Raw genomic sequence first — 13,666 nt, 5'->3', positions numbered from 1 at the left:
TTATCTTTTGGTCACGGGTGAGTACAGTTTTTACAGCTTTCAGTCTAGCATTTACTTGTGGGGGCCAAACTACAGCCTGAGTGTAACTTTAACTTCTATGGGAGGATTGCATCCCTATTGGCTGATTGTCTTTCTTAGTTATATCTTTGGATTAAAGACCTGAAAACCCCCATCAAAATGGGTGAAGGCACAAACTTCCAGTTATAAGATAAATAAGGCTAGGGATGTCACATATGGCATGGTGGCTATCGTTAACGATACCGTATCGTATATCTGCATGTTGCTGACACAGAGCATCTTAAAAGTGTATATCACAGGGGCGCTCGGGTGGCTCAGTTGGCTGAGCCTCCCGCTTCGGCTCAGATCATGAGCTCATGGTTCATGAGTTTGTGAGTTCGAGCCCCGCATCAGGCTCTCTGCTGTCAGCACGGAGCCTGCTTTGGATCCTCTGTCTCCCTCTTTTTCTGTCCCTCCCTCACTTGCTCTCATTCTCAAAAATAAATGTTAAAAAAAGTTCGTATCACACTCACACACACATACACAAGTTGTAACTGTGTGTAGTGATGGATGTTAACTAAATTTTTCGTGGTAATCATTTTGCGGCACATACGCCATATCAAATCAGTGTATGTCGTATACCTAAAACTACTGTGATGTTGCGTGTCAATTTAAAAATTTTACTAAAATATAAATGACACTCTGCTCTCCAGAAGAGATAATAGATTAAGGTCTTGGCAGCTATTTTTGCTTCCGTGGTTAAAAACAAAAAAAGGTTCAGTGATTTGCTCCGGCTGGTCCCGCACTGTTTATGCAGTGTTATGCATGATGGGAGGAACGTGGTTCCTGCTTCAAGGGCCGCGTGCTTTGAATGGGGCCTCAGATGGTGGCTATGGTGGGCACAAGAGAAAGAGAGCTGAAGCACCCCCTGGGAGGGAGGTGGGATTTGAGTTAGTGGCTCAAGGACTGGGGCGTCCAATTGGGTGAGGGGGTGGCCTGGGCTCAAGCTCGGAGAGTAACCCAGTGTGTGTTCAGGAGAGTGAGGAGACTGGCCCCCAGGCCATCCCCTGATGCTATGTTATCTATTTATTTATTTACTTATTTAAATAATTTTTTAATGCCTATTTATTTTTGAGAGAGAGGGAGAGCGAGCGGGTGCATGAGTGGGGAAAGGGCAGAGAGAGAGAGGAAGACACAGAATCAGAATCCGAAGCAGGCTCCAGGCTCCGAGCTGTCAGCACAGAGCCCAGCGTGGGGCTCGAACTCACGAACCGTGAGATCATGACCTGAGCCGAAGTCGGACACTTAGACTCAGCCACCCAGGCGCCCCTGATGCCATTTTAGATAAGGTGTTTCTCCTGGTACGGGGAAGTAGCACTTTCTTAGGGTTCTTGTGAATAGTTAGGGAATAACCTTTGCTTGCAGTGTCTGACAAGACGGAGAAGCCTGAGTGCTGGGCCAGGGAGTGTGGACCTTGCCCTGCAGACAGCAGTGAGCCCCCAAGAGCTTTAAGCAAGAAATCAGAGTTCCAGACCCACGGATTTTGAGGCAGAGCATAGAGTGACTTTAGGGGGCCAGGAAAAGAGGTAGGACATTGATGTCATAGTCCAGGTGACTGGACTTTGTTTTAGTTTAGTTTTTTAGTTTTTATTTTTTTTTTAATGTTTGTTTTGTTTTGAGAGAGGAGAGGGTGACAGAGCGCGAATGAGCAGGGGAGGGGCAGAGAGGGCGAGAATCCCAAGCAGGCTCCATGCTGTCAGTGCAGATCCCCACATGGGTTTTGATCCCACGAACTGTGAGATCATGACCTGAGCTGAAATCAAGAGTTGGACGCTTAATCAGCTGAGCCGCCCATGCGCCCCTCATTTAGTTTTTAATCACAAACCCGAGTCAAGAAGTAACATTTGAGCAGCTCGCTATAAATATTATCTATCAATCATCTATCAGTCAAGCATTCATTTGTTTATTATTTCTTTATTTTGAGAGAGAAAGCAAGCAAGCGCAGGGGAGGGGTGGAGAGAAGGAGAGAGAGAATCCCACGCAGGCCCCTCACTGTCAGGGCGGAGCTGGATATGACATCCCCCACAACTGTGAAATCTTGACCTGAGCCCAGATTGATGTTTATCCTACTGGGCCACCCAGGCGCCCCTCAATCATTTATGTTTTTTATCTGTATCATAAGTTGGTACTAACATATGGGGTATATTATGAAAGTGACAAAGTACAATCACAAAAAAAGGAAATAAATAGAAGTGGAAAACCCACTCTTTTTTGTCCTGTGGGGCCCCTGGCTTGAGAGCCTTGCACGGGAATGTCCCTTGCTTTGGGAATGTCCCAAACAACTTTGAGTCACAGAGATGGTCCGTCTGGGGGATAGGAGGCACAGTCCTAAATGAGCCCGACTGGTGGCATGGGAACAGAGGAAGGACAGGTGAGGAGGCATCAGCAGGAGGAAGCGACATGACGTCAGCGACTGGTCTCCTAGCGAGAGGAGTGAAGACGGGAGAGGGCAAAAACAGGGGTGTGTTTTAGGGCCCGGTGAGCTGGTGAGCAGAGAGGTGAAGCCCGCCAAAGGGAAGGGGTGCAGATTTGGCTGGGAAAGATCATCTCCACCCCCGTCCCTGCCTTTCCCTGCCTTTGCAGGAGGCTGGAGGGTCTGTGCCTGTGACACGTTGCTTGTGAGGGCAGTGACCCAGGAGCGGTGTCCTGTGGGCAGCTGAGACACAGTTGCGGGCCACCAACTGGCCGCACCCTGACATAGGGGCCAAGAGCTAACGTGAGCCATGGCTCGCCAAGGGAAAGAAGAGGATGCTCTTCCGTGGCGGGTGGAAGGAGAGGGCATTGCGTCCTCCACCCAGAACAAAAGATGAGGGCAGATTTGACTGTCAGAAGTGGAGGCCTGGGGGAACCCAGCCCCCGGATGGATGACGGCTCAGCCTGAGAGGGAGCCAGGAGAGGCCCTTGGCTGGGCTGGAACTTGGCATTTCATGCCGGGGATAACCAAGTTTGACACTGACTCTTCACTGAGCCTTCCAGACCGTCCAAGTTGGCCTAAGTGAATTTCACTCTGTTCCTCAATAATCAGGTCTGGTTCCTGATGTTACATTTTTGGTTTTTTTTTTCCCCCCTGGATGCTATTTTTAGATGAGGGGGTTTTCCCCCCGGTACAGAGGAGTAGCTATGTATTTTCCTAGGGTTCTTGTGCCTAGTTAGGGAATAACCTTTGCAGCGTCTGACAACAGCCATGTTCTCGGTGTCTCCTCAGGTGGCCATAAAGGTCATTGACAAGAAGAGAGCCAAAAAGGACACTTACGTCACCAAAAACCTTCGGCGAGAGGGGCAGATTCAGCAGATGATCCGCCACCCCAACATCACCCAGCTCCTTGATATCTTGGAGACGGAAAATAGCTACTACCTGGTCATGGAGCTGTGCCCTGGAGGCAACCTGATGCACAAGATCTATGAGAAGAAGCGGCTAGAGGAGTCTGAAGCCCGCAGATACATCCGGCAGCTCATCTCTGCCGTGGAGCACCTGCACCGGGCTGGGGTGGTCCACAGGTAAGGGCCGTGCCACGCTCACGATCACCGACTCTGTGCTGAGCGGACGGCACAGTGGGTCAGTGCGCTCTCGGCAAGGCTGAATTGTTGCAGCACGCTGTGCACCGTCTCCGGATTTTTGTGTCGGGGGATTGTTTTGTGAGCTGGGTTGGTGCCATCGTGGGGTGGAAAGAGTGACCTCTGAAACCAGAGTGCCGGGGTTTGCATCCTGCCTCTACCCCTCCACAGTTGTGTGACCCTGGGCAAGTAACTTCACCACTCTGAACTTCAGTCTCTTCTTCTGTAAAATGGGAAGAGGAATGATGCTTTGTCTCAAGGTTGTTGTAAGGGTCCGTGTAGAGAATGCAATGCGTTAATCTATGAAAAGTGCTGAGAACAGTGCTGGGTCCATACATGTAAGTGTTGGCTGCTCGAATCAATGTTAAGGTGGCATGGGATGGTTTTTCAGCTGGTGCTGCGGATGATGCTTTGCGGATGTTGTATTTGCTTTACATATGGTAGTAGCTGTTTTATTCAACAGAACTGAATCACCGTTTTTTGTTTTGTTTTTTTTTTTGAGAGAGAGACAGAGCATGAGCAGGGGAGGGGCAGGGAGGGAGAGGGAGCCACAGAATCCGAAGCAGGCTCCAGGCTCTGAGCTGTCAGCATAGATCCCGACGCGGGGCTCGAACTCACGAGCCCTTTAGGTCATGACCTGAGTCGAAGTCTGATGCTCAACCGACTGAGCCACCCAGGCGCCCCTTGAATCACCGTTTAAATTGTGAATTTGCTCTTGAAAGTAAGGGGTGTGTCTCATGAGCCAGACTAACCTTGCAAATGATTATGAAAGTCAAACTTTTTTTTTTTTTAACAGTCTGTTCCCTCCTGAGGGGGAGCTCCACAAGGAAAAGTGAATGGAAATAGCATGCCTAGCAATGTTGCCGTGGGTGGTGGGGGCCTATTTTTAGTGCTGTATTAAAATACAATGAAAGCAAAAGAAAGAAAAATATTTAAAAAGTGCCCTTTTTTACCCCAAGAAAATGTTGACTTTACCAATAAATTCATACTTCTTCCTTCTTGCAATTATAATCAGTAATTACTCTGGGCTGTTGAGAAAACTTAGGGTCACATTTAATTGATTATCATTTTATTTATTTATTTATTTATTTATAAATAAAAGTTTATTTATTTTGAGAGAGACAGAGACAGTGTGAGCACAGGAGGGGCAGAGAGAGCAGGAGAGAGAGAGAGAGAGAGAGAGAGAGAGAGAGAAAGAATCCCAAGCAGGCTCCACGCTGCCCGGGCAGAGATCGACTTGGGGTTCAGCCTCACAAAACTGTCAGATCATGACCTGAGCTGAAACCAAGAGTCAGACACTTAACCAGCTGAACCACCCAGGTGCCCCATGTTTAAAAATTGTTTTGTATTGAGGTACAATTCACATACCACGAAAGCCACTATTTTAACGCATATGGTTCAGGCATTTTTAGCATTGTAACAGAATTGTGCAACTATTGCCACTAATTTTAGAATATTTTCATCACTCCAAAAAAGAAACCCTGTACCCATCAACAGCCACTCTCCATTCCCGCCTCCTGCCAGCCCCTGGCAACCACTAATCTACTTTCTGTCTGTGGATTTGCCTGCTCTGGACATTTCTTATAAAAGGAAACAAATAGCTGTGGGGTTGTTTGTACCTTTGTCTATTATGAACGATGCTGCTATGAACACTCGTGCAAGTTACAGCATGAATATGTGTTTTCACTTCTTTTGAAGAATTCTGCTTTTAGCAGAGGAGCTGCTAGGTTATATGTTAACTCTGCATTTGACCTTTTGAGTAAACACACGTGTGTGTGTGTGTGTGTGTGTGTGTGTATTTTTTTTAAGTTTACGTATTTATTTTGAGAGAGAGAGTGCATGAGCGTGTGCAAGCAGGAGAAGGGCAGAGATGGGAAGAGAGCGAGAGCGAGAGCAAGAGCGAGAGAGAGAGAGAGAGAGAGAGAGAGAGAGAGAGAGAGAATCCCCAGCAGGCTCCACGCTGTCAGCACAGAGCCCGGCAGGGGGTTCAGGCTTAGGAACCTCAAGATCATGTCCTGAGCTGAGAGAGATTAAGAGTCGGACGCTTAACCAACAGAGCCAGCCGGGGGCCCCAGTAGACACATATTTTTAAAAATTCAGCTTCTAACGGTGCATTTTATGTGTTTGAAAGCCATTCATATTCTGATCAGTGAAGAAAGCAGCTCTAGGCCTTTAATTAACGGAGCTTGTAGGCTTTCAAGGTGAAGAGGGCCTTTCCTTACTAATGGGATTGGATGCTCTACCCCGTGGTGCTTAAGCCTGCGGACGTGGGGGGTGGGGGGAGGTCCCCTGGCTCAGAGCGATTCCAGGGCCTTGGCCAGGCATCATTCAGGCAGATCAGTTCCTCACTGAGGTGACAGCCTCTCCACGTACATGTTTTCTCAGTCACACATGTTGTCACGAAATCACGCCTCATTGGAACTCTTTGAGTTCCAGTCAGCAGGAAAGGGAACGTTTGGAAATTTTAAGGGAATAACACTATTTGTGGCTCTTTCCATCAATACCCTGGTGCGGCCTGCCGTGTCACAGCTCTGCCCTTGCAGGAGAACAATGGCCGTGAGTGTGCCTGGTTCTAGCTTTGTTTATTAAGCAGACAAAGGCAGAGACCTCACGAATGAATCAGCTTGGATTACTGACTCTGCTGGTCAGAGTGGCAAATAGAACGGGGGGTCCAAGCTTTCTGCAGGTCTCGGGGTGTCATTACAAGGGTTTTGAGCTGTCAAAACCCAGCTGAGCGCCCAGCTTCGCAGGATCCTGAGGACAACAAAGGGAGATCCAGTGCATGCTCACCCTCTTCTCCCGCAGGAAATTCTCAACAACGCTTTTAAAGTCATTTTAACAGATTCCCATCCCTCTCGGCACAATTACTGTCAGGACGTCAAAGGAATGAATTTAATCATGTTTTGATAGCAAAGACGGTGTGCTTTTCTTCCTCTGATCTCTGACATTCTCCTTCTTTCTCTGTCCTTGGAAAGGTGTTCATAAGCCGGCGATGGTAGAGGCTCAGATCTTTCAAAGTTAGGGGAATTTGGAAACATAGGTGTCGTTGAGGGAGGAGTCCTTTGTTTTTCTCTCTGGTGATCATGTTAATGAGCGCCAGTGCGCACGGACGTGGGTGGTTAGGTGGTGGAGACATCACAGGAACATGATCGTGCAGGCGAGACTCATGGGCTGACTCTAGCTGAATGTCTTGACTTTCCCAAATTCTGTACCACTAACAGCATACATGACCCAGTCACCGCTGGTATAGCCTTTACTGTAGCCCTTTCCCATGGTGGCAGTTTCTCTCCTGTAGGCTGCAAAGAAGAAATGGATTTCTTTTTCTTTCTTTCTTTTTTGTATTTACCAGATTTTTAAATTATTTTTTTAATGTAATGTATTGTCACGTTGGCTAACGCACAGCGTATATGGTGTGCTCTTGGTTGTGGGGGTAGATTCCCGTGATTCCCAGTGCTCATCCCAACAAGTGCTCTCCTCGATGCCCATCACCCATTTTCCCCCCCATCAGCCCTCAGTTTGTTGCCTCCCTCTCTGTTTGAAACCATTGTTTCATAAATTATTTTGAAGTTAGATTCTTCAAATGAATAAAAGAGTGTGGTATTTCAGAGATGCCCTGGGAGTCCCTCGTGGGAAGATTTCTGAGCAAATAGACTGGATCATCCCAAAAGGATTTAGGATGAGTTTTGGTGACTGTGCCTGTCCAGTGATTTAAAGGGCTTTTGGTTAGTGTGTTAGAGGATGCTCTAACAGCACAGTTCCTGATTAGGCTGATACTCTATCCTTGTATTCTCATCAGCTTAATGCTTGGCAAAGCCCTTGTTTCCTGTGATATGAAATCTAAATATTTAATTGTCTACTCGGAACTACTGAAATATCCTTTACAGGAAGGAAATCTTTAAAAATCATGTAAATATTGTAAGCAGAAAAAGAGAAAAGGAAACTAAAGCTGTGTATAGCAAGATTCCCTTAGCAGCTGGCAGAGAAATTCATTTTACACTGGGCTCCTTTGTCTTTTGCTATCATAGGGCTGTGGCCGACTTTTACAAAAGTAGAGTATGGTCTGATTTCTTCATTACTCCGTGTTAGGATGGCCGGAGAAAACTCCACGTTTAAAATATAACGATTTTTTTTCTTTCTCTCAAACGTGCTCGCCCAGCGCGGTGCCCAAACCTGATGATCTGCCTGTTGTAGATAGAGCGTTGACTCTTAACGTCAGTCAATGAAAAGTGTGATTCCGCGGACAGGCTAATTTGAGATTCATCGGTTCATTCAAAATAACAAAGTCCAATCAAACCCTACAGACAAAACGTAACAGTGTAACACAATACCGCCGTCCCTGAGCAGGAAGAGAGGAGCCGAGGGGGCCCGCAGGCCCCGGGCTGAGAGACACATGATCAAAGGGAGTGCGAGCCTGTGTTTGGATGTACGTCAACACTGCCACTCCCAGGGCCGTGACCTTCCTCATTCATCAATATCGGGAAAGGGCCCTCTCTGCTCAAGAGGAATGTGGTGGAAGAGAAGGGACACTCCTTTGTTCTTTTGGGCCTGACAAGAAGCAGGCACACCACGCAGTGGTGGGGCATTGAGTTCTTTTAACTTGCAGGTTTTCTTGGAGAGGGGAGGGCAGGAAAGGTGGACGAGGAGGGGGTGGCTTCTGCTTACATTCAGCAACTGTTTGGGATCCCTGGGCCTTCTGCTGAGAGACCGCACATATCTGGAGACGCTGGTCACATTTAGCAAAGGTTTTGTGTTGAGCTGGGTTTAAAAAATCGGATCGGAACTACGAGATTTCACAAAGCTCTAACGCAGCAACTTTATGGAGCGGGTTGCAGGGTGATCAGCGGCGTTGATTCCGAAGCCAGACCGCCTGCACCCACGTGCTGGTTCTGCCACTTAAAAGCTGCCCTGGGCAAATCGCTCAGGCTTCTGTGCCTCTCTACACAATAGGGATAATGGGTCATCCACTTCACGTGGTTGTCATGAGGATTCAATTAGTCCATTCACGTTAAGTGTCCGAACTGAGGCAGTAAGTATGGAGTACCTCGTCCTGCCCTGCTCATTCTTCAGGTCCTTGTTCTAAGATCACCTCCTCCAGGAGGCTCTCCAGGCTAGGTCCCTGGTCCTAGACCCACACTGCATTTCTACTTTGCTTTCCAAACTTTTCAAACGGTAGCTTTCTTGTTTGGTATCTGTTTTCTGCACAGGCCACAGGTAGCCCAGCATGCAGCCCAGGAAGCATACAGCAAGACTTCGTGGAATGAATGAAGGCCAGTTGAATGACTACAGCTAGTGTCAGAGTTAGCACTGGGATGGAAGCTTTTTGGCAGCCAGTTCATTCTGGAATATTCCATATCGTCCCTAGAATATCAAAGGAGTTTCCAGGCGCCTGGGTGGCTCAGTCGGTTAAGTCCCACTCTTGGGTGTCGGTTCAATGCAGAGCCTGCTGGGGACTCTCTCCCTCTCTCTTGGGCCCTCCCCTGCTCGTTCTCTCCCCCTCTCTCTCAAAAATAAATAAACTTTAAAAAAAAAAAAGGCAAAAAAAAAAGGGGGGGGGGCATTTCTTCATTGACTTAGTACCAGTTTGTTTATTTTTAGGTCCCAATTTGTAGAGTATCATCTTTTTAGTGAGTGAGTAGCTCTTTCACTTTATAAACAGTTCGTATCTGGAGCATTGTAGGAATTCAATAAAGGTTTCATTTTGAATTAATAAATCAGGTACGTGCTTCACAAATTATTCTTGTGTTTTATCAGAATGCCCATATTGTAAGTAAATCAGTGATTAAGAAATCATTTGCTTTTAATACAGTGCTTTTGAAGATAAACCTAACCCCCCAAAAACTCGTTTCCTGCAAAACGCCTATGGCCTTGGGGAGTTAGGTGCTTTTCTTGGATGCTTTATTCTTTTTTTTTTTTATTTAAAAAATTTTTTTTAACATTTATTTTTGAGACAGTGAGAGACAGAGCATGAACGGGGGAGGGTCAGAGAGAGGGAGACACAGAACCTGAAACAGGCTCCAGGCTCTGAGCTGTCAGCACAGAGCCCGACGCGGGACTCGAACTCACGGACCGCGAGATCATGACCTGAGCCGAAGTCGGACGCTTAACCGACTGAGCCACCCAGGCACCCCTTGGATGCTTTCTTTTTAGCTTATTGCTAAAATCAATCTCCACAGGCACCAATGTCTCCTCCAGACCTGATCCTGTATGAGCTTGCTCTGGCCACCCCCTGGGCTCTTTCTCTCTGACCTTTCTGTGGAGGGCTAATGGCCCCCAGTGCTGTTTGCTTATCACCCAATTAATCACCTTTTTAAGTCTTTTCTGGGCTCTCCTCCAGAGGAGGGCACTTGGTCTTAGCACCTTTATTATCCTCATCTCTGCCAATGGTAGGTTAGCCTGGGAGTGGCCACAAGACAGTGGGGCTCAGTTTCCCTCCTGCTAAGGGCCCTGCCAGGTAGCCACTCTTGGGACGCCGTTTTTCAAAGCAGAATCAGATGCTCGGAGTTTAAACTACTTGCCCAGGGCCACGGGACGGTCAGTTAGAGAGCCTGTCGGTCCTTGTCTCCAGCTGCCAGGTCTGGGGCCGAGACTGTGCTCAGCGTCTCTGCCCCGGGTCGCTGCCCCCCTCTTGGAGGCGCCTTGCGCTCATGTCTTCCCTTCCATCTTTTGTCTCCACCCGAGTGGCACCTGGGGTCTCTGTGACTTGGCCTGAGGTTTGTTAGGGGCCTAACCTTTGACCGTACCGGCTGGAAAGGGCCTTGGGGAGGCCGGCGGAGAGCCCCTTCCTTCACTTCCTCCCCAGTGTTCTGGGTGTATGTGCGTGCACGCAAGTGCGCTCACGTGTGCACGCGTGTACACGCTCACCTACGTACACATAAGAATGCACACACGAGCACGCACACATGCACATACGCACGCAACACCACACGCACGCCCTCACGCCCACTCACGTGCACACACGCACGCCTACACGCACGCACACACACATGCATGCCCACATACACAATGATCATCCGTGCACACACATACGCGCACGCAGACATGGCCACCCACAGGCACACCTGTGCAGGCACACACGCCCACTCTCCACCTCCCTAGTACTCTCCTGGCCGCCTTCCCTGAAGGGTCCCAGCGGCTGCTTCTCCTCTCCTCACACACTGAGCGCCAGGACCCCTTATGTTTGTTATGGCAACAGAGCCCTCCCCAAAGCACACCCCTCTGTCTGGGAGGGCTGTGGCTGGAGTTCTTGGCGGCTGGCCTCCAAACCTTGGAAGGTTTGGAGGTTACCATCGTTCAAGAAATGCAAGGAGAGTTTGGGTGAGTGGGTGGGTGCAGGGGGAAGGAAGGCGAGGGGCACACTTGGTAGCCTGTGGGTGGACCTTTAATTGCTAGTCACGGCCTGTTGGAGCTTGTGCTTTTGAAATAAACTAGAACAAAGGGCTGGTGATTAGGGCTCTCCCCTCGGGCCCTCTCAGTCTCCGGAGAAACACCCATCAACCCCTCTCAGTCTCCCCCTTCCCCAAGCTTAGTAGAGACTGAGACCCGGTGTCAGGTCTCCAGAGCTCTGTGATGATGAGGCCCTTGGTCATTGCTCCTGGAACAGCCCGGTGTCCAGAGAAGGCTCTGTGCCTGGGCCCCTGGTGGCCTTTTCTGGGCCAAGCTCCCTCCTTTGTTCCCAAGACACACAGTAATTGCTTTTGGTAAATTCTCAAGACTCAGGCGCCCCGCCCCAGCACTGTCCAGGTAACCCGATCCTCTGGTGCCCCCATGTATTAGGCCACGCCCCATCCCCTCTCTCTGTCTCCTCTCTGAAGCCCCTTTGGCCAAGAAAAAGCTGTCTTCACCACCCCCTGCCCGCTCCCGCCATCCAGGGACCACTTTCTTTCCTTCTCTTCTCTTCCGAGGCTTAAGTTCACTCCGAACTTGCAGTTTGCCAGCCGCAGGGAAGACCCGCTCACACTGCAAGACTGTGGGAGGAGCCTCCTACTTCTCTCTCCCCTCCATAAAGTGATGAATCTGATCGAGGCACACTGCTGTGAAATTGAGGATTGCCTCCCTCATCAAGTGCGAACCAGTCCGCTGTCAGAACGTTCCTTCCCAAATGGCAAATCTCACGCTTACCAGAGCCAAATATCTTGTTCTCGGGGATGGGGCTAGTGTAAGTAGCATCTTTTCACAGGGACCACAGGGCAGTTTTCTGGATAACAGAGGCCTGCCAGTATTTTTGTTTGTTTGTTTTTAAAAAGATGCAGTGAAATATGCTACCGCTAAAACCTCATGGATAGATTCATCCCTCTTATTATTCAAGAAGATGTCTCTCAATTTTGTGGTCTCCTGGGAATATTTGTGGTCTCTGGGGTCAGTTGTTGAAGAGCTGGGCAGAGGGTCTGAGTGGTCCACTGTGCCGAATGGGGCTCGTAATTAATTTCAGGTGGTAAGGGTTCCCCGAAGTGAACATCCTGAGTGAGGCACTTGCTTGTAGCGGTAACATTCCTAGTACTGATCTCCTAGGAGGGGAGAAAACTATCCAAAAGCTACTTTTAAAGAGTTAATAGATTTTTTTTTTTTTTAGAGCAGTTTTAGGGTTACAGAAAAATGGTGCTGAAACTGTAGAGTTCCCACATGCCTTCCCACCCCCCTTCCGCATGGTTTTCCCGGTTAATATCTTGTGATAGCGTAGTACATTTGTTAGAATTGATGGACCAATGTTGATGCATTATCATTAGCTAACGCCCATCGTTTACATTAGGGTTCTCTCCGCCCTGTGCAGTTCTGTGGATTTTGACAAATGCCCGATGTCAGCATCGTAATAACTTCGCCACCTGTGAAAATTATGGGCCACCTCTTCTCCTCCTCCTCCTCCTTCAGGCAACCACGGATCTTTTTACTGCCTCCATGTTTTTGCCTTTTCCAGGAGGTCATATGGTTGGAATCACACAGTACGTAGCCCTTTTCAGATTGGCATCTTTCACTCAATCATATGCATTTAGGTTCCTCCGTGGCTTTTCAGGACTTGGTAGCTCATTTCTTCTTATTGCTGAATTAACTTTCCCTTGTCTGGGTGGACCACCCAGTTTGTTTACCCATTCATCTCCTGGTGGATAGGGCTTGGTTGCTTCCAGGGTTTGGTAATTATGAATAAAGCTCCTATGAACATTCCTGTCCACAAGTTTCGGATTCTTGGGGCGCCTGGCTGGCACCGTCGGTTGAGCATCCCAACTCCCGACTTCAGCTCAAGTCATGATCCCAGGTTTGTGGGATCAAGTGCCACGTAGGCCTCCGTATTGAGCGTGGAGCCTGCTTAAGATTCTCTCTTTCCCTCTCCTGTAAAAAAAAATAAAATAAGGTTTTGACTCTTTTGGGTAAATACCGATGCAAAAGCTACTTTTAAAAACATGATGTTAAAGCCTTTCTTCCTGAAGAGAAGGAAAATATTCTCCCCCTCCTTCTAGATGTATTTCAAGACAAGGCAGAAGGTAGCAATAGATAAAGCCAGAAGTTGTGGAATGTTCCTTTCATTTGGGTAGATGAGGTACACTCCCTTCCTGAACAGAGACTAATGTAGCTCACCTTTAGTGCTGGAAGGTTTAGGCAGTCCGAAACATTTAGAAACATTGGCAGAAAGGTAATAAATAGGTAAACAACCGAGTAACAGGTTTGTTCTGAGCGTTTGTCCTAAGGGTAGGTACTATGGGATGCGGTGGGTGGAAATGAAAACTGATTATATTTTTCTCACTTTGCCCAACAATTACATTTTATACTTACTCCCCTGGTTTTATGACATTTCCCCAATTTCAAAAGTGGGCATTTTTTCCCCCTCTTTTGCATTTTTTCTTATTTTTAGTCTTTCATTTATATCATTCTTCTCATCATTGTGGTTGTTCACTAGGCTTTTGTGGGCCCAGAATTATCCAGCTTAGCTTTGTAATTCTTGGCAGTTGCTTTCTTATACCTCACCTCTCTCAATTGTTTTTCTCCATAGTGTATGTTCTGAAACAAATTTCTCCTTTAATGCCTTAGTGTGGCTTCCATTCTTTCCAGGGAAAGAGGTTTAATT

At 48.0% G+C, this 13,666-nt stretch overlaps 1 protein-coding gene across 2 annotated transcripts in view; it reads left to right on the top strand.

Annotated features, from left to right (window-relative positions):
• The window catches only part of HUNK (hormonally up-regulated Neu-associated kinase), a 112,165-nt gene that overhangs the window by 43,400 nt on the left and 55,099 nt on the right, over positions 1 to 13,666 (top strand). For both annotated transcript variants that reach the window (XM_045036686.1, XM_023238814.2), the window contains exon 2: positions 3,263 to 3,555. In XM_045036686.1, the coding sequence (XP_044892621.1) occupies positions 3,263 to 3,555 (293 nt within the window). The remainder of the gene's footprint in view (positions 1 to 3,262; positions 3,556 to 13,666) is intronic.

This window comes from Felis catus, chromosome C2 (genome assembly GCF_018350175.1).
Source record: "Felis catus isolate Fca126 chromosome C2, F.catus_Fca126_mat1.0, whole genome shotgun sequence".
In the NCBI taxonomy this organism is placed as follows: Eukaryota; Metazoa; Chordata; class Mammalia; order Carnivora; family Felidae; genus Felis; species Felis catus.
The sequence above is the reverse complement of the archived record's forward strand: the minus strand, read 5'-3'. Positions and strand labels throughout refer to the sequence as shown.